This window comes from Plectropomus leopardus, chromosome 13 (genome assembly GCF_026936395.1).
Source record: "Plectropomus leopardus strain MGB_pleo_1.0 chromosome 13, ASM2693639v1, whole genome shotgun sequence".
NCBI lineage: Eukaryota > Metazoa > Chordata > Actinopteri > Perciformes > Serranidae > Plectropomus > Plectropomus leopardus.
In genome coordinates, this window is record NC_142188.1 from 26,269,894 (window position 1) to 26,296,404 (window position 26,511).

Genomic DNA, 26,511 nt, shown 5'->3' on the forward strand with positions numbered 1-26,511 from the left:
AGTGTGCAGTGAATGTTCTTTTATGGCCGTCCATTAATGGGGCGCAGTCATGTGAAGTGTGAAAAACCTCGAGTAGCCTACTAACATCTTGTTGGATCCTGTTAACAGCACAACTGGAGCTGGTGAGGTCTGAGTCTTAAAGGAGTATTTCAGTCAGCTGGCTGAAAGGGGAAGTGAGATTTGGGATTCTGGCAGGCCCAGAGTTGCTTGGCCAGATTATCCCTCTCATGCAAATGCCCTCCCTCCCCTGTTGGGTCCCAGTCAAGCGTGGGGGGCTAGGTCCTGGCCACAGCTGCTTCCCGTTTCTGCTAAATCACACAGCAGCCATCTGGATGAGGCTGTCGCCGCACAACGCCGCTGAGCTCCTGTTGCCGGCCCCGACTGAGCCTCTGCAGACAGACCTGGCCCTCAGAGCCCCGGCCCCTGCCTTCTGCTCCAGTGCCTGATCCTCGCTGTCCCAGCTCTCTGCTGGTGTTTGTGTGTGAGCGTGCACGGAGCGTCTCCGTACTCATACACACCCTTTAGTGTGTGCTGCTTATGCTACCAGTGCTCCCTTGATGCCACAATTTTAACACGAGGGTCCCTGTGTTGTGTTAACCCTCTGTTCTTTGTCTGTTTAGCATCCTTTGGAAAGTGTGGTTTATAATTACAAATGGACCATGAAAATGGGCTTTTTTGTGTGTAAAATATAGACTATACTGTGGTAATTGTACATTATGTGGAAAGGTGTTTATTTATCCACCTCTCACTGTACGTTTTCTCTCAGTGTGCTCGTGTTTGTGTGTTATGCCAGTCATTCACTCTTTCTTGGCTCTTCCCTGACAGGTCGGAGTGAGCAGCGTCTTGAATGACACCTAAACTTAATTATTTCAGAAGGTTCAAGAGTGTGAAATGAAATCTCCATATTTCTTAAGAAACTCTGAGAAACTTTTCATTAACTCCAGGAATCATTTTCAGTTAAATGTGCAGATTTCCATATTCTCTGACAGGTGCTTAACCCTTTAACACCTGGATCGACATCAGTTTGCTGTGCTACGTTCAGATGCCTTTCACAAGCATTTAAACCTTTGATGCCTGATAAAATTGGTTTAATTTCTTTTGAAAGCATAGGAAAAAATGTAATTAGCAACATGGTAAAATGTCCTGCAAATTGCACAAAAAGAAACAGTAAAAAGTGGCAAAAAATCACCTGAAATGATCTATTATCAAAAAAGACAAAAAAGAGGAAAATGTCTAGAAAACTATATTTATCATTCTTATCATTATATATCATTATAAGAAAAAAATTAATTTGTTTTTTGTACTTTACTTATTTTACTTACTTTATTTTCTTGTAAATTTATTCAAATTTCTTGCTGATTTTTGGGCATGGTCCAGCAAATAAAAACAATCCTATTAAAAACATCCATATGACTATTTAAAGATGATCCCAAGAAGCATTAAGTCTAATATAAATTCAGCTGTCTCCGGATTACTAAGCTCATTCACTGAAAAACAAAACACTTTCCCACTCTTTCTGCATATATAAAATATCCTTTATTGATATTTTTGCAAGCATAAAGCTCCTTCAAACCTCAAATGGCTCATTTTCATGTTGTGAGTGTAACAATTCTTAGCCATCAGGTACAAAACAAAAAGGCCAGGATAACATTTTCTTCAGATAAAATGAAAAATAACTTCCAGCAGCGGTCATGTTCTCACCTTAAACACATTTTGTACATTTGGGAAAGAAAGAGAGGCAGCTTTTATTAACTACTCTACAGACAGACATTGATCACTGTAATAAATACAACAACAGACAGGCGTGTAAATGTGATATAAATAATATGTAGGTCGTTACAAATACAAGAACAGGTTGACAGCTTGGGAGGAAATGTGGGGTTATCTACACTGATTGTTTTTATTGATTGTATTTAATATTAAAGTGGGTTTTTCCAGCACTAAAAACAACCGCAGAATGGAATCTTTTATTGACATTTCAGCAGAGACATGTAAGGATGGAAATCTTTTCTACTGGTGCCTGGTTTTCAAAAAAAGGAAAAAACCCTTTTATACATGTGGCACCTGTAAATACATAATTTAAAACCTATGTGGGATGTGGCACAGTAACTTTGCTGTGTTCTTTTCACTGAACATTATTTTGTTTCGTTAAAAAAGATGGATGAAATATTTTTTTAATAGTTGTACATTTATCTGTGTTCAAACATGCATACTTTGTATAAAAAAACACCTTTCAGACATCAACAGTGTATTTTACATTTTGTATCTCTATGCATTTGTTTCAGGTGCATGAGTGAGTGTGTGTCTTCCACATGTACACCTGTTTGTTTTTGTGACGTTGCTCAGTAGCGGTGCTCCCCTCTCGTTATGTGGGAGGAGAACTCGTACCGGTCTTGACTCCGGTGACCACACAGGTTGCACTCGAAGGGGTCTCTGAAGCCGTGGCAGCCCATGTGAATGGTGTACATGACGTGGTCCAGGAAGAGAACTCGGCAGTGTTCGCACCGGTACGCCCTCACCTGCTCCCCGTCTGCCGTCACCACCTTGAAGCCCTCAGACGCCATCTCCATGCTGACCCGGATGGCCTCGTACTGCCTCTGCTGCTCCTCCTTCACCAGTGGCAGCACGCCGTTCCTCACACCTGATGTGATGTGGTTGGTCAGGTAGATGAGGCCGGACGCCGCCCCGCCTGGACGATCCTCATTGTTGCTCTCGGTGTCTGTGGAGTCCTGGCCGCTGTGGCTGGGTGAGCCGTCCTTCTCGCTGGACGCAGACTTGGAGTTGGAGAGCAGCAGCAGGTTCTCGGCTGCGCTGTCTTTGGCTGACAAGCTGTGGCCCGTCCCCGTGTGGCCATCCGGGGGTGGCTTGTGGAGGGGGTACATGGAGCCAAGGCCCACATCAGAGGAGGCCGGGGAGGTCTGGACAAGAGGCCGCAGCGACTCGGCTCCCAGGTAGCTGATGGCGCTGTTGATGGCCTGGTCAATGACGTGAGGCTGAATCAGCTCACCTGCTCCTCCGTCGTAGGTGAGGTCCGACAGACGTTTGTCACCTGAGGGAGACAGGGAGAGCAATTTGAAGATTATGCTTTAATAACACACATACACTTTCACCTACATCCTGTGATTTCACCATCTCAATACTGAGTCTGCTCCTCTCTGGCTGAGTCTGAAATGACTCACTGTTATATTTTTTACTGGTCTCAAGGTCTCCTATCAGTATTTCTAGTCTGAAACTAGCTTTTCCCTCTGCCTCTTAATATTCTATTTCATTCCTCTTTTGTTATGAAGATAATTATCATCTTAATGTTAAATTAATGCACATGATTTAACATTATAAATATTCAAGCAAAGGCTTTTCAAACAGTGTTTAACCCTTTGAAACTTGAGCAAATTTCTTGCAGAACACAGCAAGAAGACAATGAACAATGAAATATGAGATGACCCAAAAATTAGTAAAAACAGTAAAAAAAACAAAACAAAACAACAACCAAGGAAATAACCTGGAAAATTCTATTTAAAACTGTTTTTTTTTTTTTTACTAATTAATTAATTCTTTATCTTGTCTTTTTTCCCTAGACATGTTTCTCTAGCTTTTAATATTTTAACAATTTATGGAACATTTCTTACCAAGTTGCTTACTGCCTTTTTCACATTTGTAAAAGAAATGTTAAAAAATCGCTCAGGGTATGCAGATTTAAAAAAAAAAAAAAAAATGTGAACGGCATCTGAAAGCAGCACAATAAAGGTGATGGCACTCCAGGTTTCAAAGGGTTAAATAAATTAAAGGCACAATTTCTGATCAGGCTGATTTGTACACTTTGCTACACTGCATGTTTTCTGCAGAGCTGGGGTGGCAAAGAAAATGCAAGAATTAATAAATGTAAAACTGCAGTTTCAGCTATCTAGCTTTCACATGTGCAGCAGTAACACTTATTTTCAGTCAAAAGTTGTCATATTGCATTCACACAAAGGAAGCAGATTTCAGCCCTTACCCACAAACTTCTGTGGCATAGTGCTCTTACGCTTAGCTACATTATTAGCTAGTCTGTCTAGCACCAAGGCTCTGTCAGATCCCGTCTGGCTTAAGTCTTCCCTCTGCTCATTCTGGTTGCTTTCTTCCTTTACTACTGGAAAGCAAGACAGAGAAGTAGATTTCAGAGTCAAAGTAATTTGAGCGCCTGATAACACATGATGGTATTTTTCTGGTCTGGTGGTATTTTTTTTTGTCACAGAGCTCAGAGCGGACTATTCTGACACATGTGAAGCACTTGGTCTATAAATATAGCATTTGTTCATGCTCATAGAGACGAGTTTCTAAGCTTCAATGCAGAGGTTTACAACAACCTGTACATCAAAACTCTATAGTGAGTTCATTCAATTCATGACTGCAGGGTATATGTGGATAAATACAAAACTTTATTCTGATAACATGATTTAACTGACTTAGTTATCTTTAAATGACATTTATTTGACCTGACCTGTTGGAGCATTTGGTAACAGCTTCACTGTAAACTGCTGTTGCATGCATATGCTACACTCAGGTTAAAGTAGGCCATCAGATTTGGGTGAGAGTGAAGTGTGCATCTCATGAGTCACCAACCTGTGTAGATGCTGTTCTGCAGCCCCATGCACTGGAGGTAGTTGTGACAACGCTCCTTGTGCTCCTCCAGAGAGCTACGCTGCTTGTAGCTCCGCCCACAGTAAGCACACTTGTGGGGTTTTCCGACTGCACAAAATAACATTAGATCAGTGATGAGAGCATAATAATGATTCAACCTGTAGTTTTGGTAATCTGTTCAAAATGACCTTTTTTGGTCACTCTTTTTAGAAAAAAACAGGAAGTGATGGATTTTACATTTCCAGTTTGAATGGAATAAACAGAAGAAAGTGAGCGCTTAGCATAAACCGTGGTCAGACAAAGACCTGCAAAAACAGAAAACCCAGGGGAAAGACCTGAATGTACCGCCCACACTGTTTGATTGACAGCTGATCTTTGGGAAGTACGGAGAAAAAGACTGTGGAGTGGACAGTATCACATCTTGATATGTCATGAACATGAGCATGGCTGCTGGTGAGGTCACTGAGGTCATGTCCTGTGTTTTTCTGGGGAATTCAGAAAGCAACTTGGGGGTAATTCACATTTTATGTATAAAAATTACTCGTGGGTATTTTTTGAGCTGATTCCTGTGGAGACTAAGTTAAGCTTTAGCAACTTTTATGTCAACAAAATAAGGGAATGACTAGTATATTCCTTGTTGAGAAGACTTGAAGAAACTGAATAATAATAGACCTTCAATTGTGTTATAAAATCTATTGAAATTATGAATGAAAAAATAAAACTGAGAGAAACTGAGAATACAAATGCAACAACAAAAAAAAAAAAAAAAATCTTATCTGTCGCAGTCCGGTCAGAATCTTTGGAGAGGGAGGGGGGCCCTGGAGGGGCCCATGACCTTAGTAATTCTACAGTTCTTGCTACAGCACTGAGCATGAGCCACTGCCTTACCTTATTCCTATTTGGCATTGACTAAACACATAAATGAGCCTCTCTGGTTGAGGCACCTTGGTATGATATTATCATGATACTTTGGTCATAATAAATTTTTATTGCGATTTTAAATGGTTGCAATATGCTGGGTATTACAATAATGCATATGGTGATAAATTGTGATTTATCACTTTTTTGAACTGTACATTAAAGAAAAATGTTGTCAACGTCTGTTTTTATCTAATAAGATTAAGTTTTCAGACCGTGCATCTCACTTCAAGCATTTTTATTGCAACAAAATGTATCTAATTGACCCAAAAGCAATTGGTTTTATTAGTCAAGCAGACTATCAAAGTTTAATGTGTATTTGCAATAATACTAATTTAAATAATTTAAAGAAATCAATAGGCTGCTTTGCATCCGCCTATAATGATGCCATGCACATTATTTCAATACAATGCTTTATCAATCCCCACCCATGTAGCCCTGGGTAATTTAATTTACCCCTAAATATTTCAATTAACAGATTTTTCTTGGCTGGTGAGAGGTTCATGCAAGTTCTGTTCTGAATAAATGTGTTTTGATGTTATTAACATGGTTACTTCGAGATGAAGTTTACTGCCCCTTTAAGTAGGTTGTTTGCGGTGTATTTTGCGAACAGTGCGGTTGACCTCCATGTTTGTAGTTTGTTGTGTATAAGTCCGGACACTTTTCCTGTTCGGTGATTGGATGTGGGGCGGGAGCTCGCGACGCAGAGTTGACGTGTGTAGAAGTTAAAAGTTGGTGGTAGCAGCATGACAAGCGGAACCACGAGACGCGAAACGGGGTTTTTTAAAGTCCAGGCCGGACAGGTAGCAGCTTTCAGTTTATTAGACTACACGTGAAGGTGAAATGAGAACTTTGGCGGTGGACTTCGGTGTTGAGAGTGCGAGCAGCCGCAGCTAGCTGAGCTCCGAAACAACAACGGTGAAATAAGTTTTTTCCTCTTCCGACGGTCCACCGCAGTCGGCCATTAGTCTCCCCGCCACAACTTCAGCTCCTGGTTTGACACTGAGACTATCGCTGTTCGGACTTTGTGACTTGTGAGCAGTGGCTAGCTGAGCTAACACCAGCTAAGATTTTCGCTGCAGAGGGTCCTCCGCGTTCAGCCCGGGACTCTGTGACTTGACCTCAGCTACTGTGAGTACTCACCTGATGTTTCTATACACTGTCAAAGTGAACCGGCTTCAACTACACTATCCTTAGACGCCACACTCCCCGACCAGGTCTGCAACGTTGGGTTTGTTTTTATGTCTGTTTGGTTTTCCCTCGTTGCCGGCGTGTTTCAGTGTGTGTGGGCCACAGACGCTAAGCAATAGTACACGAAAGGGTGTGCTGAAGTGCTCAAATGACGTTAAAGCACACCCTGGAGTGTAATATTGCGATTGTACAAATACAGCCAACAGAATAAACATGCATCATCAAAATGTATTGTTTTGGGGCAATAAACTCTCAAAATTAAAAGCTTTTTGCGACTGTTATTTCCGTTTCTATGGAAATACATGGAGCCTGACTAATTGCTGGAAACAAGCTTTCATGTCAGTAGAATCATGCATGAAATGAAGGCTAGTTTACTACTCCACCAAGTAGACCAGACCTTATTAACGACCTAGCAACGGACACATTTTCTAGTCCCTGTTGAGTCCGTTGGCTAACTTGTTCTTAGAAGAGATAGCAGTGTATCTCAATCTCAGTATCTCTAAATGCAATAAATATAAACACAGAAAGGCTTAGCTTGCTCAGTCTTGTTAAGACTAAGATGTCTGCTGACATTTTTTTTCTTAAACAGATTTAGCAATTACTTTCTCCAATTTTTACCTATATTTTTATGCTAGTAGCTCCATGCCACGCCACAGTTGATGGAGGATGCTAGAGGATACCAAACATTTCCAATAACTCGAGATCATAGTAAAGCCCAAAAGGTCAAAATAAAAAAAAAAAAGATAGAAGTATCATCATTTCCAAAATTTACAACTTCTTGTTATCTAATGCAATATTCTGCTTCTTGATGGTGTTAAGCCATTCAAAAATGTTTCACTGTGGCCCCAATCACATATCGCTATGTTCCCCATCATGCCTAGAACTGGTCTGAGTCGTTTTTAGTTTGCAGTGAAATTGCTGTTTTATGTTCATACACGCCAAAGTCACTTTTTGTCAGTGTTGAAAATGTGTCTGTTCAGAACATGGTGATTTATGCTGGTTAATGTCATCTTTGTGTTAGTTTATGGTTTACACCACCAGTGACTTGTTTGTTTCTTTTCATTTGGTCATCTGTATTGACATATGTGGAAAATTATGCCATTCTGTCGTAAAGTCAATATTTGGTATAACTGCTGTGGCTAGCCTGGATTGATTAGATATTCAGGTGATTTAATCCAAGAGCAGCAATGGGGAAGAGTCAGAGCAGTTGTCTTGGTGATGAGGGATGTGTGCTATTATGCCAGTTTGTGTATGTATTGTGTATCTTGTGGATCTATTAGATTGCATTGGTTGGAACTACTTGTTATATTATTAATGAATATTTAGGTACGTTATTGTGTTTGAACGAAAGTAAACTGACAGTGTGTAGTTACAGAACAAGGTTAAAGGAACGTAATATTGTTTTACAAAGCATACATTGAATGTTGAGTACAGAACAAGGTTAAAGGAACATAACACTGGATTCACTTGGTTGAGTTAGAATTTTAATTTAAAAAAGGTCAGTTAATTACCAAATCTTACCTTTACTATGATTTTATTTGGGTCGTTAAATTTCTTTTTTTTCTGAATAATATAATTTTTCCTTTTTTTCTGTTAATAAATTTTAAGGTAATGCATTCAGAGGCAGTTGTCATGTAATTCAATGTAAGTGCATTAAACTGCAGTAAGACTGCATAAATAAGGTATCTAATAATCATTTCACATAGAAATTAAAGGGACACTGTTAATAAAATAAAAGAGTACATAAATACATAAAAAGAGGGTAAACTAACATAAGGGAATTATGTTTGGGAACAAAGGGCACTGCCTATAGGAAAGGGTACAGAAAGTGCTACACCTATAACATAGAACGGAAGTTGGAAAGTACTGAGAGACAGACTTTTGGTTTCAGGCCTTTCATTGGAATTGATGACAGTAAAAGAAAAGTAAATAATTCCAGACTCATCCTTTTAGCGTCCTAGTTTGTGATTTTTTTGACTGCATCACTCTACCATCCATGCAGCCCTTTATTGAATTCAGTGTATGCATCCCAACTTGCGGAGGATCAAAAAGTGCTTCAGATGGATAATCTATCACAGTGATCACAATGTCAGCTTTATGTTTTTGTCACGTTACTGGTTGACACAGTTCAGTGTGTAATTTTACCTAAGTTGCTACACAAAAATAAGAGTGCAGGTTGTCCCTTCACTGTTCCGTTGAACTATCCAGAAAAAGCTTTGTAAGTGTACTGTTTACACCCAAAAATTTCATTAACACATACTTCTGCAAAGTATTTGCAAAAAAAAAGTGACACCATATCTACACCCTGTCAACTTCCCCTTATACAGCCCCGAGCTCTCACTGCTGAACATGTCATGGCTTTTGTAAAGGCTTCCACCGCGCAGTCCTACAATTACCACGAGTGCAGTTTTCACTGTGGGTGACCTTTTGCTCACTCACCCGAGTGGGTGCGTAGATGACCCGTGAGGGCGTCCCTCCTGCGACAGGCGTAGCTGCACAGGTGACACTTGAAAGGTTTCTCCCCTGAATGGAGCTTGATGTGACGCAGCAGGTTGCCCTTCTGGGTGAAAGAGGCGCCGCACTGGCTGCACTGGAAGGGGCGTTCTCCTGAGGGTGAGAACACAAGAAGTGCACATTACTGTAAAGAGGGAGGTAAAATACACAGGAAAAACAACAACAACAACAACAAAAAATAATCATGTGTGTTTTAATGGCACCCAGGTATGTTTTTAAATGTACCCTTTGGTATATATATTATTTTTAATGTTTTTCCTGACCACTCTCCCTAACCTCACTATGTTTGATCCTCCACTGACAACAATGAAAGCATAAAGTCTTTTCTATGGGGATGAAAAAGCATGTCTCTGCTGTAGGAACGCGGGGTCACTGCACTACAAGCATCCCGAATGCCAGAACAAGAGGGATGATGGAGCGTCTCTGGGGCAGAGAGCGATCCAGCAGCCTGTGGGAGGGTTTCACAGCAGAGTGACACTCCATCTCTCCATGCTCCCCCTGCCCCACCGACTTCTGGCGCTCTGATCGAACAAGAGCCTTTCAGACTCAGCCTGCCAGTTCCGTAATGCACCATTGCCTAGGTCAATTTGATCTGAAAATCTCATTTTTTCCTCTTCTTCGTCTCTAAAATAAGAGCGGCACATCACAATGCAAATTCAGCCTCATTTGAATAAAGCGAAGGAAACACTTTGTGTTGAGAGCCAGTCTTCCTGATCAGCGCTTCTGGAATAAACCAATATCCAGCCTCTCCGAGTGTTGTGGCATTCTGTGAGAACGTTTTAATGTGGCTTTTTTCTTTTTTTTCAAAGGCCCCCCATAAAATAAGAGTCACCAGTGAAGCAGCAAAAATATATAAAAAAGGAAATTCATTAAAAATGCATTTCAGGAGCAAAGACTCACCACAGAATATTTTCTATTTAAATAGGAGGCACTTCATTATATCTTTTATTGTACTTTCTTTTGCATTTACATTAGTCTAGTGTTCCTTTCTTCCATTTTGAGTTTCATTAGTTTCTAAAGCTTGACAGTTAAGTGCCTTTTTCAGAAATGTTCCCCACCACTGGTTTGGCTTCATTACAATAGAATATCAATTTTGAAATTTGAAAAACTTTTAATAGCCAGATAATTGTCACTTCATAGAGATCCCATTTAATTGCCGCAGATATCCTGTTTCTCTACTGAGGGCATGTTTTTTCGGACCGAGTTCGTCTCTGCTGCTTTATCGCACAATAATTTGATCAGTTAATGTTGCTTGTCATGTGGTAATTCAGCGTCATTTAGATGAACAATAATGAATACTAATGGTGTGCTCAAAGTCTATTTCACGCACGATAGGAAGGTTTACATGCGAGGATGCCATTACAACTACTACTGAGTATGAGAACAGGCTCTTAAGTTTATTTATCTATCATTAATGTTTGTGTGCAGGCAAAGAAAAGCTTTAGTATATGCAAAGTCATACTGCTTAGTGGGAGAAAACTACTCATTTTTATCATTTAAAGTCTAAAGAAATGCTCTAAACATGGGCGGGAGCAGTGAACATGGGTGCAAAGGAAGGGCAAGAAGCATTGCAGGTGGCTTACCAGTGTGGCTTCGCTTGTGCACCATCAACACATTGGGGCCAATGCAAACTATCCCGCAGATATCGCACTTGAGCTTCCCGTTGGGCAGCCGGATACCGCCGGCCGAGGAGAAGGCCTTTGCTTCGGGGCTCGGCTGTGAGCCGTTCACCTTGGCCCCCGAGGCATCGATCACGCGCAAGTCTTCCGCGCACTCCTCCTCCTCCACACCATTCATGTCACAGGCCAGCCCATTCTCCTCATCACTGCGAGCCTCAACTTTAATGTTACAGGCTGGAAGAGAGGGGGGCAAGGGGGGGCCACGGTTTAGAATACGATCATTGGTTCTTTCATGATGTTATATGCTAAAGATGGGCAATTATCAGTGTGATATTGATACTGTGACATGAGAATAGAAAGAACTGCTTATTGTAACACTGTGATGTAGCCTTGGAGTTGCCTTTGCCTGGTCTGAAAGGCTTTATAAAAGGAAAGTGAAGCGATTTTGTGAAGCTATTGGACTGTTCTCACTGAATGGATGGATGTTTCTAAGAGATGTTTGGGCGTTATATCCACTTTACCTCACTGATCATTTCTAAAGAGCAGGAGAATTTGTTTAGCCTTATAGATGAGCTTCTTTTAATTTTGTTTAGCATGACTTTTCTTCATTGTACGTGAAAAATATACTTTTGTTCTGCGTGTTTTTATTTGGTGTTCTTACTCTCAGGTTTTTGTTTTTATTTTATAGTATTTTCGTAATTTACATGACGGAAAATCATTGTTAAGTTATTCCTTATCTTCAGTGGTGAAATGTAACTAGGCATTATTATTATTATTATTATTATTATTACTATTACTATTATTATTATTATTATTATTATTATTATTATTATTATTATTATTATTGTTATTACTATTCACTCAAGTGCTGTACGGAAGTACAAATTTGAGGTACTTTTGCTTTACTTGAGTGGTTTAATCAAATGCCATTTTCTACTTTTACTCCACTACACTAAAGAGGGAAATGTTGTACATTTTACTCTACTACAGTTTTTGATAACTTTAGTTGTAAAGTGACTAGTAACTTCAGATTTTTGCAGCCAAACCAAATGAAAATATACAAGTGCAGCTGAAATGGTTCCTTGGTTGATTAGGAAACACATTTGACTGCACTAGTATACTACATACATTCTTTTACTTAAGTAACATTGTCATTGCAGTACTTATAACAGAGTATTTTTACGGTGAGGTGTGAGTACTTTTCCGTGAGTAAAGAATCTGAATACTTCCTCCACCACTGCTTATCTCATTGCTTGGCTTTTTAGTAAGCTACTTCCATTTTCTTTTCTCTGAATGAGACACATACTATACTACTACTTTACTTATACTTTACGCTATTTTTGTTATTAGTTCAAATTTCGCTTTTTTTTTCAAGACTAATTGATGAACTCAACCCGTGTTTCTTGCAGCTATGAAATTAAATATGTGCAATAGCAATATGGCCTGGCTTTATTTGGATTTATCTAGTATGCTATTGTAGTCATCACAGTTTTGTTCAGTCCTTACTTCTGCTGTCTGGACACTGCATGTAAAAGCTCTGCAAATGCATTATCATAGAACTATGGCAACAGCTGTTTTGGTAAACCTTTACTGCACAATGCAACATTGTACCGTGACTGCATCAAAACTTCCCTTCTTACTTCAGCCATTTTTGTGAATTCAGCCTGTGTAAAATCAACACCAGACACCAGATAACGTCAACCCACAGCCTGCTCATGTGTATACTGCGTATTTATTTCTCAGCAGCACAGTTTATTTCATAAGGATATAGCAGAGGGGAGCATGTTGACTGTTTAAGGATGCCGGTAATGAAGAAACACACAGATCATCTCACACCATCACACTTTGGTGAAACAAATGACAGCAAGATAAACAGGAAACAGAGACACAGGAAGCAGTGTGAAACTAGGGACGACAGCGGTGTCTATCAAAGCAACAGAGTGCGTTGTACACACACAGGCGCACACACGACACAATCGCATTTGGCCTTTTTACTCTTTAGAGGGGTCTCGATCTGCATACAGAAAGGAAATGCTGCATAACTGATGAATGCTAACTATTATTTAAATTGCATTATAACCTCTGACTGGTGTTCCCGAAGTGATCAGAAAAGAGAAGTGTCCTCTTTGTCCTTCTTTTCCCAGCAGAGAACTTTAGAAACGTTTAAGAGAACTGACAGATCTTGCAAGTCCCACAGCTACCAGTCTGTGGTTTGCATGTCACAGCAGCAGCCTGATTTCCCCATGTCTCTACCTCTGTTTGTACAACCGAAGAGGAAGAAGTGGAAATCATGAAATATAGGAATCTATGGAAAAGGGGAAGCTTCAGAAAGAGGGCCTGTCTAACTGAAATACCAAGAATTATGGAGAAGTGACAGAAAGGGAAGCACGGGAAAGGAATTGTAAAACAGCCCCTTAACTGAAACATGTTTTTTATTCTTTCCAGTCTTGTTTTCACCGAGAGCCACCGAGGGAACATATATTCCCCAATGCACAGACATTTTCCCATAGAGTGGACAGAAATTTGAGAAATTACAGTGTAGGACTGATCATGAGATGTTTATGATCATTTTTCTGATCAAAGTCGTATAATCGTCCATCTCCACACAACTTTTTTTTTTTTTTTTTTTTTTAGTTTACTGTTGCATGACAAACAATCTGCTTATCTGTTCGACTGTTGAAATTTTTGGACACACTTGTCCTTTTGCTGAGCAGATGAGATAAGAGTCACCAGCCCTGCACGCAAAGGGAAGGAAAGGCTTCATCATTTGTAAAAACTAAATGGTGATTAAGCTGCATTAAAGTGCAAAACCTGATGATGAGTTATGGTACAAAACTCTGTGTGAACTAGTCACAAAACATGCTTCATGTGTGTCCAATTGTGATTATTATGCAACGAGGATAGCACAAAACCTGATGCTGCTATTGCCATGATGCTTTTAGTTTTACTTGGGAGTCTTGTTTTTTAAGCATTAACTGGTTGAAATTCATACAGTGGTTCTCTACAGGTGAAGCCTTTATCATCACCTGTCAGATAAACTCAGACACCCAGTCTTCTACACAACCATTTATTTTCAGCATTCTGCCATTACTTTACCAAACTAAATGGTTTTTGCCTCATTTTGAGCTATTTATTACCTTTTGCTGAAAATATTGTAGCCATTATCCATTATTTTTTAGCTATTTCACCATGCATCCATTAAGCTAAATATTTTAGCTGTTTATCCACTACTTTAAGCAAACTATTTGGCCAATTTATCCAGTACTTTAATCTAATTATTTTACCAATTCATCCATTACTGTAAGCTAATTATTTTAACATTTAATTAAATGCTTTAAGCTAATTATTGTAAAAAAAAAAAAATACCCAATACTTTAAGCTAACTATTTTAACAATTTCTCCATTACTTTAAGCTTGTTAGTTTGCTGGGATGACATTATCTACGCCACCCGCCGTAAGAGCACAGTGCGGAGTAAAAGCTTTTAGCCAGTGGTATACATACAGGTACTCGCATGCACTAACATGCATGCACGGACCAGCTACAATAACAAATAACAGAGAAGCTCAGGTTAGCCTACTACACACACAGAAGGAGTGTGACTTCATGCTCTGGTCAGGACGCCAGTACTTCACGATATTCTCCATTACTTAAAGATTTTAAAGGCATAGTTTGGATCTTTTGAAGTGGGGTTGTATGAGGTAATTATCCATAGTCGGTGTATTACATAAAGTAGATGGCAGTCGGCATGGTCCCAGTTTGGAGAAACAGGCTGGAGTACTACCACAGAAGCTAAGTAAGGCACTGTTGTCAATGGGGGCAGCAGCAAAGTGTATTTTAGTCATCATCTAAAAAAGTCCCACCTAAAAATATCAACCATTAAAGCTGTTTTATGGCTCTCTTTAAAGCCAGACCCCATTAAGAAAAATGATAATTTAGCATAGCTGAATATGAGAGTTGCTTGTCCAGCAGTGCCTCAGTCAGTTGGTTTGTTTATGTCACTGTGTGACTTTGTCTTTAAATGGGTTAGTTTGTATTTACCAGAGTCACACAATAACACAAACAAACTGTCTGATTAAGGCAATGGTAGAACAGCATCTTCTGTGTTCAACAATGTTAAATTACCGTTTTTCTCAATGGACTCTGGTGGTTTTTACGAGAGCAAAGATGGATAACTGAAGCCCTTAATGACTTCCTTGTTGTAAAGGGCTGTCTGCAGCAAGGTAAAGTGGTGAATATAATCTCAGTATAGCATACACTTAAACTGTTATTGATTTTTTTTTTAGGTACCTAAAACGCATTAACTTAAATATATTAAAAGACTCATGCCTGTTTCTCCAAACTGGGGGCGTGATGACTGTCATCTACTGTATGAAATACAGTGACTATAAGAATCTCATCTAACCCCACTGCAAAAGATCAGTGCTATACCTTTGATAATTTAACCATTATTTAAAGTTAACTATTTCAACAGATTATCATTACTGCTAACTGTTTACACTTATTTACTCACTCACTACACTCCTCCTCCTACTAATACACACACATTCTCAACAAGTTCATATGACTCAATATGAGAATATGTTAATTTCTACCTTTTTCTAATTACTGTAGCTGTTCCACAATCATCCCACGTTCCTCCATGCAACAACAGAGATACTCCCTGGGATATAAACAGCCGTGGTTGGGCATTTTTACACTTTCTGTGACATTTTGTGAAATGCAGTCAGGTTGTTCACATGTCCTCCTCTCACTGTGTTTGAGTAAGTGAAAGAAAATTACAACCTGCACTATGCAGAAATCATTGTTTTTGGAGACTTTACGTTGCACATTTTGCAAACCATGCATATGAGTTTCACACTTAAACCATCAAGGTGTTTCAGTTAATGTAAGCACCTAAATGGTGACATAAGCATCAGAGAAATTAAGATTGAGGGATTTTTTTCAAAGTAAGTGATTGCGTGTTCAATTTGCATATCACAAAGATTGAAAGCAAAACCCGTTTAGTGGCTACACCACTTCAACCCTCCTAACTTAAATTATGGTTTTAGCCACATTACCTGTGGTTGTCACAGTTTACTGTGTAATTGAAGTACTCTGCTAATGTTAACAGGAAGTTGAAAAATTATGTAACAAGAAAAAGGCTAAATCAGACTATTGCTTTGCTCAGTTTTGGCAAGAGAGGCATTTCTCTGCAAACACAAATGTAGCCCCTGATCGAATAACTTAAATATAAAAAGGTGTATTCAGTATTGTTGTAAGTATGCAATAAAACACCTGTATGTGTATCTGTGGTTGTCAGTTCCTGAGACATCTAATACAGCAGCGAGACTCTCAGGTTATCAGCAAGCTAAAGCAGACAGAAGGGAACCATGAACGCTGGGCTGCCACCCACTTCTCATGGATATGGGGAAGTTATGACTGAATTGGGAATAGGAAGAAGGCTTTTTACTTTTTATCTTGTTTGTCACTGTCACACATCCTGATTTGCTCGTTTTGGGAAGCAAGGGTCAGACAAACAAAACAGGTGGCAATAAAACGGTTATAACCTGATGTGGCTCTAATCCTCGGATCACAGATAAAGGTGTGTAACAGATACAGCAGCAGAGAATGAAACGATGACAAATACAGAGAGAAGCGATTAAGAAATCTATAAAAAGCTGTAGTGTAAAAGAAGAAATAACGAAGCTATATTGACAGAGTTTGATGACAGAAGCAAGTTAAACAAGTGAGTTGGTTGTGCAGCGTGGAAACACAGGGAGCCTGCTGGAGGTTCCTGTTATGACTTGTGCTGCTCTCACTGCCTGAAAATAACTGTGCAAACTAGTGGAACCACATGTGTTAAACCGCGCCTGCAATACTGTGAACGCGACTTGCAGGAACACCAAAAACAGCCTGCTTTTCCCCCTCACACTTTTTTCAAGAGCTCTGCCTCCATGTTTTCGGGAACTAGACAGCTCAATCGCTCTCCTTTTAGTCTCATGTCTCTGAAAAAGCAAAGGCTCTGTCTGAATCACCGAAAGTGAAACAGAAATCATTTTACTGGGATGTTGAGAAGTTCGTATCACTGCCTTGTGATTTAAACCAAATGTGTCTGCATGCAAATATTCACAATCCAAATGAGACGATTCAATTAATTGAGTTAATTGCATAATTAATTAATTGCATTTTTGTGACAATTTACTAAACATGCTGTTATGGATGACAAAATAAGCCTCACTTTGACCTATAAACCTGCTTGGACACATGTGTGGACTGCGCTGTTGCGAACATAATGATCCCAGGCTGTGAGGACTTACTTGCAAGAGGAAACAACCTGGGTTTTGAGGTTTTAGCGTTTTAGTTTTAGGTCCTGTGTCCCACATATAGTCCGCCTGCTTTTTGCCCTTTTTTTTTCAGTACAGAGAACTGAGCAGCACATGATCCTGGGTGATAATTATAACTCTTTTGGGCTTTTATCACTGAAGCAGCCATGCATAGATGTACCAGATACTTGCACTTCCCTTCTTTCTCTCTGTCCCTATATAGACACGTGTACACACAGGCCTATGCGAAGTGAACGCACTGTTATAGAGAATGAACAGAAACTCATGCACAGTATATAAAGTCATGCAAACACACCACCAGCTTTGCCCTTTTTACATGACACAGATAAAAGTCAGACATTTAAATTCTTACTGCTCCATTGTTTTCCAGATTGTACCAAACAGTCGTCTAAAACAAGGCTCTACAAACACTCCCTAACTCTATTTTACATGTCTTAACTGTCCTCTGTTAACTTGCTCAGACGTCTTCAGAAATCCATGCTTGTGCGTAGCTCGGCGCCTCAGCTCAACAGTTGTAAAGTAAAACAGAGAGCCTATTTGTGTGTGTGTGTGTTTGTGTGTGTGTGTGTGTGTGTGTGTGTGTGTGTGTGTGTGTGTGTGTGTGTGTGTGTGTGTGTGTGTGTGTGTGTGTGTGTGTGTGTGTGCGTGCGTGTGTGTGCAGGTGTGTGACCTATGCGGTGTGAGTGATGCGCTGATCTCTCTGAGCTTGGCCCTGTTCCTGAACTCTTTATCTCCAGGAGTGTTGAAACTGTCTGATGGCAAGTTCTTCTTAGGAAACTCTTACACATCCTATTTCAGTTTCCTCTCAACATTTTTATTTTTGACTGTGTGCTGCTAATCTTTGCCGCCATCTGGATATGCGGAAAAACACTGATGGGATGGTCAGCTGTTGTGCTCGGTTTTTACATTATATTTACAACCCGGAGTTGCCCCTCTTTTTGCTTATATCACATTTTAAACAGTGAAATATTTCTCAACTTGCTGTATTCTTTATGTTTTTACCTCCTATGTTTGTGACAAAGGAGATACTTATCATGATTAAAACACAATATATACACCAAGTCATATCTGTGATGCTGAGATGCACCTCTTTTTGCATATTTTCACATTTTTAATTGTGAAAATGTTCCTAAAAGTTTGTTTATATCGTTATCTCCTGTGTTTTTGGCATAGGAGATAATCTTAATCTTACGATCAAAACAAAATATATAAACCACATTATATTGGTGATGGTGAGCTCCACCTCTTTTTATATTTCACATTTTTAAATGTGAAGATTTTCCTCAAATGTGCCTTATTCTTTATATCTTTCTCTCCCATGTTTGACATAGGAGATAATATCGTGGTAAAGATTTAATATATTAATTAAATTTACACTCATCTGAGTGCAATTTAAAAACGGTGACAGTCCCTAAAATTTTAGATATTTGGTGGCTTTATTAATGCACTTGAAACTGTCCACAAGCTAAGAATTTCATGTATAAACAATAATGATAAGCAAAATAATACCTTTATTATTTATGCTACAAAAACTTACATTATATTGGATTTATTTAGCTGGCACGTGAAACCAATTAGCTTTCAATGAGCCGTAATGGTTCCACCTTAAGCATTTCCTGTTCTTCTGTTATTATTTTTTTAATTTACAAACCACCCATGTTAGGAGACTTGAGATAAATATACGCCACCGATGTGAATCCCCCTAGTATGCTTCATCCTTATTTTCACCATGATATTCCCTGGCTTGATGTTCACAAACTCAAATCAAGGCCACATTAGCTATTCCTTAAGATTCGGCTTATTAATGACATGCAATGGATCAAAAGGATTTTTTTTTTTTTTTACCTTTTTCTGCCAATGACCTAAATGTGTCTCTTTGCTGCTTTAAATTAATTTTTCCAAGGGATTTGAAACCGCAAATATGTCCCACTGGATGTGACTGGGATTAGGTTATAAAAACATTTTATGCTTTTTTTAAATATATGTTATGCTTTTTTGATGCTAACATTACTTTGATTTAACCGTTTTACTCTGATTTGGACGCTTTGGGAATGAATACATCACTGCTGGGAAAGCAGTGGGTTTGGCTCATTTTGATTGCTGCTTCCTGGGTACACTCAACTGAATGTAGTACTCACACACTGAGATTCAATTCTTCTTAATTCACACAAGCATCCGTGGTGTTCTGACTGGCTGTGAGTGGTGAGTTGTTGCCTCGTACCTTTGTCCCCTCTGTTGTTCTGCTGGTGGGCGGAGCTGGCTGACAGGTCCTCGGGGACGGCCATGGGCTCCTCTGCCTCCTCGGACGCTTCGTTGGCAGGGGGGCTGTCCCTGCCTGGGGAGACACACACCGGCAAACACCCATCACTCACCACGCGGCCCCTCGACGTGTCTCATTCAGGAGGAGCAAAATTACCTCCGAGTGGTGTTTGTTGGGCCTATTGTATGTACTTTCTGCACTCTACGGCTCAATCATGCAGTAGGTAGTCTTTTACCTGGCATTTGGGCCATTTCCTGGGCCTCCTCTGTCTCCATGCGGTGCAAGTACTCTAATGGGAGAGAGATGGAGATGTAGATGTGTGTAAGTTTAATCAAGTGCAGGCTGAGGAAACAACATTATAAAAAGCTAGAGTGGAGTAAAGGGTGTACTTCTCGGCGTGACTTTGTCACCTCGGTGAGATCACTCTTGTCACCGCCGCAGACACACCGCTGTCCCCCACATTACATTACAAAGAATTACAGACATTTTCATTACAAGTCTGACAGAGAGACTGAGCTCGGAGAGTGGCTTGGCTCCGGCTGATGGGGCCCGCTGGTAGCGCGGGGTTGCCGGGAATGGGCTTTCAGACCACATTTGTTATTTATTGTTAATTTCCTGCCACGTAATCATCCAAAAATGCAAACTGACTGCCGCAAAATTAAGCAGAAAATTAACTGGCCCCAGGTCACGAGGATGCGGGTGTTTGCCGTTCCCAGCTGATCGGCGCTCGTGTTCTCTCTAATTTACTGAGCATGCATCGCTGAGCCCGCGGCCTGGGCACAGACGCATGCAAGCCACAATGAGAAACAAAGAGAGGGGAGGACAGTGAGAGAGAGAGAGAGAGAGAGAGAGACGAAGAAGACAGAAGCACAGCGAGATAGATATAGAGGCAAAGATAGCAATGGGAGGGCAAGAAGTCAGCAGAGCAAATGCAACAGGAAGGTGCAGCGAAAAGAAAAAAAAGAGACAGAAAAGCAGGGCGAAGGACAGAGAAGTTCTCTTTATTTATGAATTTTTTTAGAAGCGATCCTCCGGCCAGGGCTGAATATCTGAGGAGTCACCAGTGCTCGTGGCCCCATTAATAATGGATAGCCCTCAAGCCTGCAGCAGATGGGCCCGACAGCCTCAGCCCCAGCTCCGCCACTTCAAGAAGCCCTTGGTGGGGCCGCTGCCCAGTCCAAGCAGCCACTCAGGGAGAAGTGAAGCTCCCGAAAATAGCGAAACGAGCCCAAGGGAAAAGGGGAACCTAGGCCTTCCTGTTTTACTGACAGATGGCTCCACACATTTGGAACAAATAGTGGGAAGCGACCAGGCCGCTCTGTCGCAACGCACAATATTCTGCGGAGTCAAGTCAGGAGTTCGGCGGCCTGCAGACGCCTAGGATGCAAGGCCGAGGGGAGGAGGAGGGGGGCAAAGGTCACTGGTGCAGAAGATTTGTTCAGCACAACACAGGGGTGTTGCGTGTTACTGTGCTGAGCTACGACTCTGCAGCGCACTTTTTCAGCATCTGGAGTTTGGAGGTCGGGGGTGGGGGTGTGGGTATATTCTCCTGTGCCCTTTTTTTCTGGGCAGATGGTGCGAGGGGAAACACGGATGTGTTGGCGGGGGGGCTTCGGCAGATATGTAAAAAAAAAAAAAAAAAAAGTCAGAGAGTTCCTACATTCAGCCACAACCCACTTGTGTGGGCACGTGGAAAGTAAGGTGCACGGAGAATATTCAGGAAGTAGCTATTCTGTGATACTATTTTCATGTTGTTTTCATTTTCTGTCACAAACTGTTTTGTTATTATATTAAAAAAAAAAACTTTTCACACACTGTTTTTAGTTGTAAATTGAACCTTAATTTTCCTTTTCTAACATTCGAAGTCCCACTTTATACTTTTTGATAAGAGCAAGTGCTGTGCAACTACAACATTTTCATCGAACCAACCTCTTATAACTTTTGTCTCATTTATTTAATCAAATCAAACTTAAGTTATTAAAATAGCAGGAATTTTCCCTCTTATTGCTCATGTCCTGGCTGGTGTAGCTGGAGGAGTATGTGTTGGTGTGTGAGCGTATGAACTGGGGGCAGGTGGAATCTTTCAACCAGTGAAATGGAAGTCTCAGAAAAGACTTGTGATACATGCATGTAGCGCAGGGGGGCTGGAAAAGTTTTGGTCTGAGTACGTCAAGTGAGGAGAGGCAGGAAGAGGCTTGTGGGTTGACAGAATTCTCGGTCCTCCTCCTGTGTGTGTGTGTGTTGTGTGTGTGTGTGTGTGTGTGTGTGTGTGTGTGTGTGTGTGTGTGTGTGTGTGTGTGTGTGTGTGTGTGTGTGTGTGTGTGTTTGTTTGTGTGTGTATGCGTGTGTGTGAGCGAGCATGTGTGTGTTTGGTGGCTGGTGGGGGTGGGGGGTTAGAGGCGTCTGCTCGTAGTGAGGTGCAAAAGCTACACCAGGGAACAGGGTGGAGATGAGAAACAATGAAACCGTTAACAGATACTGAGGACCACACCAGCGAAGTTTGGATACCCAGGAGGAAGCTTAAAAACTTGTGTGTATGTTTAAAAGAGCATACATAAAAAGCATATGAAATTAACTGTAAATAATAGAGTTCAAGATGCAAAACTGGACAAAAGAAATGAGGAAAATTTGACATAAAAAGATGTTTCTCTAGTGTTTCAGATTTAAGTAAATTAAGCATCACTTCATTAAAATTTATTCAATTATTTTTTCAAATAATTATCTAATTTAAAAAAATATATATATATACATATTTATATATATATATATATATATATATATATATATATATATATATATATATATATATATATATATATATATACATATTTATATTGAGAGTTGAGGCAAAGTAGGCTCATGTCAAATATTTTTTGTTTCTGCTTATGACAATTAGATTTGTGGCTCCAATAAAACATTGTCTTTACATATATATAAGTATTGTCAATATATTTATCCAGTCTTGTCATGAATGACTGCTTTCCTCACTATGAATACACATACAAATAATATGAATCATGTCAAAAACTCTACAAAAAGTTTCCTCTTCAGACAACTACAAAACTGACTCACAGTTAATACAAATATCTAAATTGATACTTTTCACTCCTGTGGGTTTTATGAGAAGTGATGACGCTGTGGGCGCTTTCTTTTCAGCCATTAGGATTAGAGATGATCCTACAGCGCCAAACAATGTGCTGCACGGTCACCTTTGTTCATATGCACATGGAGATTCAGTAATTTACCAAATGTAATGGGTGTAAGTGGGTAGATAGTGTTAGCAGCGGATGTGTTCTGGGAGCCCATCGAGGGGGTGAGGGGGGAGAGTAAAGGTGCGCCGGAGAGAAGTTTCCTTCATTTGCATCTGACACACTTCACTACTCTGCTATTCAGACAGTACAATCATTTTAATAACTGTCTGCCTTCCCCTGCCCCCCCCCTCCTCCTCCTCCCCCTTCTCCTACTTCTGTTTCTACTGACAAGAAAGATGATGTATCTGCAGACAGATTTGCAGCACTTTCAGCACTTCTCTTTCCAACCGAGATATGAAAAAGTCCTACTTGTGCAGGTACTGGGGGGTTCCTTTGCGAGTTTTAAATTGATCTGTCTGAAATCAATTTTATATATATATATATATAATTTTTTTTTGCTACTTTTGTCAAGCGTCAAGAGTTATTTAATTTTATTTTTTTTAATAATGGCATTTAAGTGTGATTTTTTAAAAACAAATTTACATAGTTTATAGCTTCCCTTAAATATTTTCAACTCAGAAAAATAACAATTTACTTGAAAACAAACTTTAAATACACTTGCTTTAAAAATACATATAAAATGAAGGCATTTTAATAGTTTAAGATTGGAACAGACAACTCATTGACTCTTTGCTTTACATCACACACAAGTAAAGATATACTTTTTTAATAGTTACATGAATTTGATCAAAAGCAAATAGGGTGCTATATATTTTTGCAGAGGCTCAACTTCTATAAAAAAGGAAACTTTAGGTTTAGCAAAGTGTTAAAAAGATGAAAACCTTTCTTTTCTTCAACAGTTTGAGAGTGATTCTTTCTGTTTTTCTGTCTGGGCGTTGATGGACTACTTTTAGAGTCAGCAGTGTAAAAAATTTCAGCAGTCCTGCCTACGTAGGCCTATGTGTTTTTTTTTCTTCCTTTCATACAGACGTTTAACAACTAACAGAGATTGTGGTTCGAAGCGGTGAAAACAAAACTTAACGGTATGAGAAATGATCACATTTATCGATTTTTGATTAATGTGCGAAAAAGAAAGTGAGCATTAGTGTGTGCGTATTGATTTCCTGTTTAAGCAGCGCTAAATATTTTCACTTATGGTTTTGATCGCATTTGATCACATTAATTTTCTTTTCTTAATAAAAAGTTGTCGTTTTTTTTCCCTGAAGATGCGTCTTAAAATATTTTATCAAACTGAAACTACAACGGGACGATCTGAAGTTTTCTGAGCGCGCACATCTGTCGCAACAGGTGCTATAACATGAGTGTGAAAACCTAATAAACAGGTTTAAATTGTTCGGAAATGCGGATGTAATTAGTAGAAAATCTTAGAAATTCAATTTATATATATTTTTTTATAAATTCGAGGGATTGTGAAATAATTTATCCATGTGTTCCCAAAAGAAAAAGATACAGGAAAATTGGGGAACATTTATCTACTTCCGTTAAATGACTTACTATTTTGTAACAAAAAAAACGCGGAAAACCATTGATGTTTTTCTGTATTTAATTCTAAAAATGGCTTTTTTGTTAATCCGTTATATGTCCCGAAGCAGAGAATTACGCGCACCAAACAGGATCTGATGCTGCGGCGCACCTGCACCGAAACTAAAGGAGTCTCTTTCCCAGTCAGGTGCAAAGTGCCTCCTAAAAAACTAAAGAAGACGCGAGCTCAATTTTAGAAGTGTTGATCTAAGCTTTTGAGATTAGTGTGGAGCAGAAAAGCGTGGTGGAAGTCACTTTACCTGCTATTCCTTGAGTTTGCAGTATGAAGTTCTTCCAACTCTCCCCGGCTCCATGTGCAGAAGGTCGCAGCGCCGCGGCGGCCCCATGGAGCTGCGCCCTGAGTCCCTCCCCTCTCCACTGCACTTCCTCGTTCCAGCCCAACATGACTATGTCTCTGAGCTCGACTGGGGCATTTTGCTCGCTTTTATCCACAGGCCGAGTCTGCAGCGGGGAGTCGAGCCTCCGAGCCCTTGGCACTTGCTTTGTGCCGTGCCAATAAAAGCTGACACCCAGTAGACCATTACTGGCAGCCATGCATGAGATGGGATGAGGCGCGCGAGGAGAGTGGACCATTCATTGTTTATTTATTTCATTCTCACCGAGGAAGCTGACGGGGTTGGGGTGGTGGGGGGGACTCCGTACTTGCATATTGGACAGCTCCCCTTCTGTCACCTGTTCTGGCACGCTGTAGCAGTCCATGAAATTAACACAACTGTTTCCTTTCCCATATAATGAGGTTTTTCTCTTTGACTTTGCTCATCCTTTCCAGCAACAGTCCCCTTAGTGTCAAATCTTCTGTCCCGCCTTATCACATCAGCAAGTGTCCACAATCTGGATCATGTTAGAACCTCAATTTCTTTTTTTTTTTCTTTTTTTACATTTTCCTTTTTGTTGCTTTTTCTTTAAAAATGAATCTTCACTGAGTTTCTGGCTAAGTCTTGCAGAATTTCATCTTGCAAATATGCGTTTTATTCACTGAAATGTGGTTTTCCATCTGGTTTTGTGTGCCACAGATTACAAACCATCACCATGCCACCCAGCAGAGATATTTCAGTTTCAGATACTTCCATCAATATGAGCTCTATGAGACTCTTTCAGTTTTAAAATTTGAGGTTTAAGTCAATCAAAAATTGCCTGGAAGTGACTTGAAACTGAAATACACAACAATGAATGTAAATTAGTAAACTGTCACCACACTCCACTGTCTACAGCACATATACCTGGACATATATATATATATATATATATATATACACCACACTCTTTGAGTGCAGTGCAGACTCTGGGCATAGATGGAGCAGCAGAACACATTGACAGTGAAACTTAAAGCAACACTATGCAACTTTTAGATGAATGTTGAGTCTCATCCCCTGGCCGTCAAATACAGACGCATTTGGTTGACTGTTGGACCAAAGCACCGATCCAAAACATCAGTATTTAACAACTTGGGAATAAGACTCAACAATCACCTAAAAGTTGCATAATTTTGCTTTAATTGTTCATTCTGCTGGGTTTTAAAGTTTCTATTCACTCGCAGCCTCTCATTCATTGATCTGATCAGCTCTGAACGGATCAACGGATCAATCATCCACTCTCCCATTAACAAACTGCTGCTGAGGTAAAAAATAACTCATGGAGAGCTCCGCCCATACTGCGTTCACAGACCCATTGCTATTGTTTCAAAATTAAGAATTGGCCTAATAATAATAAAAAGCCCCAGATCGTATAATTTGTCTTACCGTTCATACTTATACTTGAATAAATGCACTTAATTACATTCCACCACTGTTAACATAAATTGATACATTTAAAGTATTTTTTCACCTGTGGTCAATAAATTCCTAATGAGAGCAGTTGAAAAATGTTCTGTTTTTACTCAATAGTTATTACAAATAATTTTTAATATTTTAACAAAATTCATAATTCTGACAAAAATAAGGTAAAAAAAATGCCAATGTGCATTTAAAAAAGCATAAAAATAGAACTTGTCTATAAAAAAAATTCTGGGACATGGCCCCAAGCCCCCGACCTCCTAATTATAGAAACGCCCCTGAAGGACAGGCCTGTTAAAACGTCTAATTTCCAATTTCCTGAAAATGCCGATCTACTTGTCCATGTCATGCACAGTTGTGTAGTTGATTGGCTCCTCAATGCTGTCTGGCGTCATTAAAGGAAATATAAATTGTGGATTAATATTGATGGAAATTATAAATAAGTAATGAGTTGCACCTCTGGATTGGCTAAAATAACCAATTTTCAGATAGGTCCTGTCTTTATTATTGCATATGAATATCTGGTGGAATGGATCTCTGCT

The 26,511-nt window shown here is 39.8% G+C and overlaps 1 protein-coding gene and 1 long non-coding RNA gene across 7 annotated transcripts; one reads left to right on the plus strand and one right to left on the minus strand.

Annotated features, from left to right (window-relative positions):
- Window positions 1-1,513: 1,513 nt before the first annotated feature.
- ikzf1 (IKAROS family zinc finger 1 (Ikaros)) lies at window positions 1,514-24,790 on the minus strand. Of its 6 annotated transcripts, none has more exons than XM_042501699.2 (8): window positions 24,437-24,790; window positions 19,679-19,732; window positions 19,405-19,518; window positions 10,824-11,093; window positions 9,166-9,333; window positions 4,600-4,725; window positions 3,992-4,123; window positions 1,514-3,049 (listed from the first exon to the last, which is right to left on the minus strand). In XM_042501699.2, exons 1-8 carry the CDS (start codon window positions 24,768-24,770, stop codon window positions 2,343-2,345), a joined length of 1,905 nt encoding a protein of 634 aa, XP_042357633.2. In that variant the 5' UTR covers window positions 24,771-24,790; the 3' UTR covers window positions 1,514-2,342. The 6 variants fall into 6 exon arrangements, with proteins under 6 accessions (XP_042357633.2, XP_042357632.1, XP_042357637.2 ...); XM_042501698.2 differs by having other exon boundaries at window positions 3,992-4,126; XM_042501703.2 differs by lacking the exon at window positions 10,824-11,093.
- LOC148187732 (uncharacterized) lies at window positions 6,337-9,930 on the plus strand. The gene is made up of 2 exons (XR_015778398.1): window positions 6,337-6,666; window positions 9,600-9,930. It is a non-coding gene; the product is annotated as an uncharacterized LOC148187732 (long non-coding RNA).
- Window positions 24,791-26,511: the final 1,721 nt, after the last annotated feature.